Source organism: Branchiostoma belcheri, unplaced genomic scaffold (genome assembly GCF_001625305.1).
Source record: "Branchiostoma belcheri isolate BF01 breed outbred unplaced genomic scaffold, Haploidv18h27 scaffold127, whole genome shotgun sequence".
Lineage (NCBI taxonomy): Eukaryota > Metazoa > Chordata > Leptocardii > Amphioxiformes > Branchiostomatidae > Branchiostoma > Branchiostoma belcheri.
Window position 1 is genome coordinate 43,100 of NW_017802680.1, and position 5,000 is coordinate 48,099.

Below are 5,000 nucleotides of genomic sequence, written 5' to 3' on the forward strand. Positions count from 1 at the left end.
TAGGATAGGGACGTACCAGTGCGACTGTCTGTCCGGTGGGTTAGGATAGGGACGTACCAGTGCGACTGTCTGTCCGGTGGAAGGGTTAGGATAGGGACGTACCAGTGCGACTGTCTGTCCGGTGGGTTAGGATAGGGACGTACCGAGTGCGACTGTCTAGTGCGACTGTCTGTCCGGTGGGTTAGGATAGGGACGTACCAGTGCGACTGTCTGAGCCGTGAGCCTGACGTCCGGCCGGAGCCCCGGCGGCAGCAGGCGGCGGAACGTGGTGAAGGCTCCCGTGGCCAGCAGCACCCGCCGGGCGTGTATAACGGCCCCCGTCTCGGTCCGCACCCCCAGGTTGGCGCCTGCGCGTCTCGCCCAGCCGGCAGGGGCTTCTATCGAGGAGACCACGTCATCAACCACGTCACACCCCTGGAACAGAACACACTTCTAATGTAGCAAAACACGTCACAACCCTGGATCCGGAACAGAACACACTTCTGATGTAGCAAAACACGTCACAACCCTGGAACAGAACACACTTCTAATGTAGCAAAACACGTCACAACCCTGGAACAGAACACACTTCTAATGTAGCAAAACACGTCACGAACAGCGTTACACCCCTGGAATGTAACAGATTTCTAATGTAGCAAAACCACGCCGCACCCCTGGAACGACGTGTTCTTACCTAGCCTGCAGGTGTGCTGCGGTCTGCAGTGCGCCCACAAGCCGCCTGGGGGAGACGTGTCCTTACCTGCAGGTGTGCTGCGGTCTGCAGTGCGCCCACAAGCCGCCTGGGGGAGACGTGTCCTTACCTTCAGGTCTGCAGTGCGCTCACAAGTCGCCTGGGGGAGACGTGTCCTTACCTGCAGGTCTGCAGTGCGCTCACAAGCCGCCTGGGGGAGATTTTGTCCTTACCTGCAGGTGTGCAGTGCGCTCACAAGCCGCCTGGGGGAGACGTGTCATACCCTCAAGACGGTTCCCAGTGTTAAATACTTGGGTGTAGCTATAACAAAAGACCTTACCTGGAAAGAACACATTAACAACCTTTGTAACAAAGCCAACAAGACCTTGGGCTTTTTAAAGAGGAACCTAAAGATCAGCTCCAGGCGCATTAAAGAATTGGCCTACAAGACCTATGTACGCCCCATACTTGAATATGCGGCGACAGTCTGGGACCCTCATTCCCAACAAGACATTGATAGGCTAGAGGCAGTTCAGCGCAGAGCAGCACGTTTCGTGATGAGACGTTACAGGCAAACGTCAAGTCCCACAGAAATGCTAGAGGACCTGAACTGGCCCAGTCTTCAGGCCCGAAGAAAGACAGCCCGACTTGCCATGCTATACCGCATACAGCATAATATCGTCTGCACAGATGGTCTTAGGGGTAAACTACAGCCTGCCCCAGTACGTGAGAGAAGGGTGCACGGCCAACAGTTTGTACAGCCAGGTGGTAGGACCCAGTACCGTATGGCCTCATTTCTGCCACGTACTGTCAAAGAATGGAATGCTCTGCCTCAGACAACGGTGGAAGCCACATCCGTTGACACCTTTGTGTCTAGGGCTTCCAAACTACATCAGTCTTAGGTTGGTGACCTCTCGCCTCCTTCAACTAAAAGTGACAGAATGATCAACTTGATGATAGCGGTCACTTCAACTGGAAGAGAAGAGAAACCTGCAGGTGTGCTGCAGTCTGCAGTGCGCTCACAAGCCGCCTGGGGGAGACGTGTCCTTACCTGCAGGTGTGCTGCAGTCTGCAGTGCGCTCACAAGCCGCCTGGGGGAGACGTGTCCGCAGTTCCGGGAATCGAGCAGCCCCACCATCCCCTCCCCGATGTCCAAATAAGGGAACATCTCCCTGGTCTGAGCGCGGGAAAGCGTCCGGAGGGTGACGTCATCAGATCGCGAGTTCTTCAGCACGTCTCTGACGTAATCGCTTTCAGCAGTGCCGACCACGAGAAACCCGACGTCATGGAAGAACTTGATACCTGTAAAACATTTAAAACTAGAAAGGTAACATTTGCAAATCAAATGCATAATTTTTACCTTCACATGGCCTAGCCTGACAAACTACTTTATTCTCACTCAAATATATTCATATGTGACCAGTCTCTTCAATCCTGTCCTGCTATTTGCTACATAATGTAACCCAACACCACAGGGTGCCTGCTACAGCGCCAGTTACCATGGTGACAGCCGGCTGATGCAGGCCATTGACCCCATGCTTGGTTCGGGACTTGTACAGTATATGGTAAATTTGCTGTGTCGTATTTCTTACCGGTTTTTCTCTCCAAGTCACGATATCTGCGGATGGATCTCTGTGCAAGTAGTGCCCAGGTGGGGTCAGGGTCGAGGGCACGGGTGATGCGGCCCTCGTCGTAATGCGCGCCAAAAATAGTGCGGTTCATTTGTCGATCCTGTGCGGGAAGGAGGGTGGGGTGTGGGTTGGGGAAGTAGTAAACATGGTGGAAACATGAAATGTATGTATGTATGAAGATCCGTAAAGTACTAGTATTTAGCTATAAGACTTGTTGTGAATGTCTTGTTTACTCTCTGAACTAAAATCCGATTCGACCGTCCTGTCTGTAGTGACACCATTCCCGCCCGCCCGGCAGCCGAGCCGACCATGCCCGCCCCCACCCCGCACAGCTGCAGGTTACCCTAACCCTTACCCTAACCCCGCCCCCAAGCACAGGTTACCCTAACCCTTACCCTAACCCCGCCCCCACCACGCACAGGTTACCCTAACCCTTACCCTACCCCGCCCCCACCACGCACAGGTTACCCTAACCCTTACCCTAACCCCGCCCCCACCACGCCTCGCCCTGGCCTTGAACCTGCCTGTACCTGTGCCGTACCTGTGGCTCCCCGGGCCCGACCAGACACACCCGGACGCCCGGGTCCTCAGACGCGTGCCGAGCGGCGGCCGAGCCGACCATCCCCGCCCCCACCACGCACAGGTCGTACACACGGCCGCCTGCACCGGACATGCTGACCGCTTCCGCACCGGACATGCTGGCCGCTTCCCGCCTGGTACCCGTCCTGGCAGCGGTACCCGTCTGTCTGCTAGTGGTACCTTGTTCCGCTTCCGCCTGGTAGCGGTACCCGTCTGTCTGCTAGCGGTACCTCCTTTCGGGTAGCGGTACGTTTCTACCTGCACGGACGGACCGACCTTTCACCTATCACACGTCTAACCTTTGACCACCGTAAGGATGTAGCCGCCTAGCGGTAAACCGCGGAATTGAAGTGTTAGTGTTAGTGTCCAGTTTCTGTCAGAGTCTCCAAAGGGCTCTTACTTAAATTGGGTCATATACCTGTAAAGTGTAGATCTCAGGTTTGGGTAATGAAAACCTCTGGAAAGCCGTTGTTTGGCTGGCTATTGCTGTGGCACTGCTTGATCATTACAAGTTAGTGCAGCTTCGTGTTGGTGTATTCAGGTACCAGTAACCTAGGTTTGACCATGCATGTGGTTATATAATGTTTCAGGTACCAGTAACCTAGGTTTGGCCATGCATGTAGTTATATGTTTTAGGTACTAGTAACCTAGGTTTGGCCATACATGTAGTTATATGTTTCAGGTACTAGAAACCAAGGTTTGACCATGCATGTAGTTATATGTTTCAGGTACTAGTAACCTAAGGTTTGACCATGCATGTAGTTATATGTTTCAGGTACTAGGAACCTAGGTTTGTAATGCATGTAGTTATATGTTTCAACGATAACGCATTCATAACGTTTGAAAACGTTCACATTTCAAAAACACCACTAGTCAGAGTTTGTTTGTCTGTCTGTCTGTCTGTCTGTCTGTTTGTTTGTTTGTTTGCTTGTTTGTTTGTTTGTTTGTTTGTTTGTTTGTTTGTTTGTTTGTGAGAGAATCTTGTTGTTTCTGACTGACTGGTGATCCCACGAAATGGAGGCCGCACTCACAACTGGTTCTTACTTATTAGAGGCCTTTATTGTGTTATCATATTCAGCACATTTGATAGGACTTTGCACGTCAAATGTAGATAATCACGTATAGACAACACATAGAAAATGTTGATTTGTTTATCAAACTTTGTATGAAAGTTACATAAACAAATAACTTCAAAGTAGGCCATAGACTGGTTACCTTGGAGACGCGTAAACACGTAAACATAAAACTTACAGAATAGCGACGTGTTGCCACGTGATTTCAGCAGTGAAAATGTCAACAGTTTTTCCATACAAGGCAATTCTGGCTCCCTCCTGTTTTTTCTATTCACAGAAACATCAATTAATACAAATGAACGGACAAATACAAAATGACAGAGGACTGAGGTTATACGCAACTTATTCTCGCCGCCATTTTTATATCATAGAAAATACAAATATTTCACAAGAGACTCGAACTTATGAATAATAAATGATGCATAACAGATACCTGGTTTTAACATGAGTCCGAAGTCCTTTCCCAGAAGCAAAGAAAAGGAAAGAAATAAGAAAGGACACATATGGCTAAAACATTTTGTTACATATGGCTAAAACATTTTGTTACATATGGCTAAAACATTTTGTTACATATGGCTAAAACATTTTGTTACATATGGCTAAAACATTTTGTTACATATGGCTAAAACATTTTGTTGCTGCTATGTATTCAAGTGTGGCTCACTAAGTAACTCATAACAACAACATTGTTTATAATGAGTCATAAAGAATCAATTGAAGATTGAGGATATTGCTAATAATTCTGTACAGTCAAGTTCGTTCCATACAGATGACGTATTTGCTCATTGTGACTGTTATTTGCTCATCAATGATATTTGCTGAAAAAGCTTTGAGAGTAGCGAGTATAAATAAATTTGACATAACGCTCCCTGGTCACGTGATATGATGTCAAGTCCATGCATAGTTTGTTGGCAGTGGATTAACTGCAGTTATTTCCATATTTGGACGGTCACATCCATATTTGGACAGTCACGTCCATATTTGGACAGTCACGTCCATATTTGGACAGTCACGCCCATATTTGGACAGTCACGTCCATATTTGGAC

General features: G+C 48.9%; 1 protein-coding gene across 1 annotated transcript in view; it reads right to left on the minus strand.

The window, feature by feature from the left end:
• LOC109463490 overlaps positions 1–5,000 on the minus strand; it is a 17,751-nt gene that overhangs the window by 3,156 nt on the left and 9,595 nt on the right. Inside the window, exons 7-9 of the mRNA XM_019760324.1 lie at positions 2,843–3,097; positions 2,263–2,401; positions 1,722–1,972 (exon numbers count right to left, since the gene is read on the minus strand). Of these exons, the coding sequence (XP_019615883.1) occupies positions 1,722–1,972; positions 2,263–2,401; positions 2,843–3,097 (645 nt within the window). The remainder of the gene's footprint in view (positions 1–1,721; positions 1,973–2,262; positions 2,402–2,842; positions 3,098–5,000) is intronic.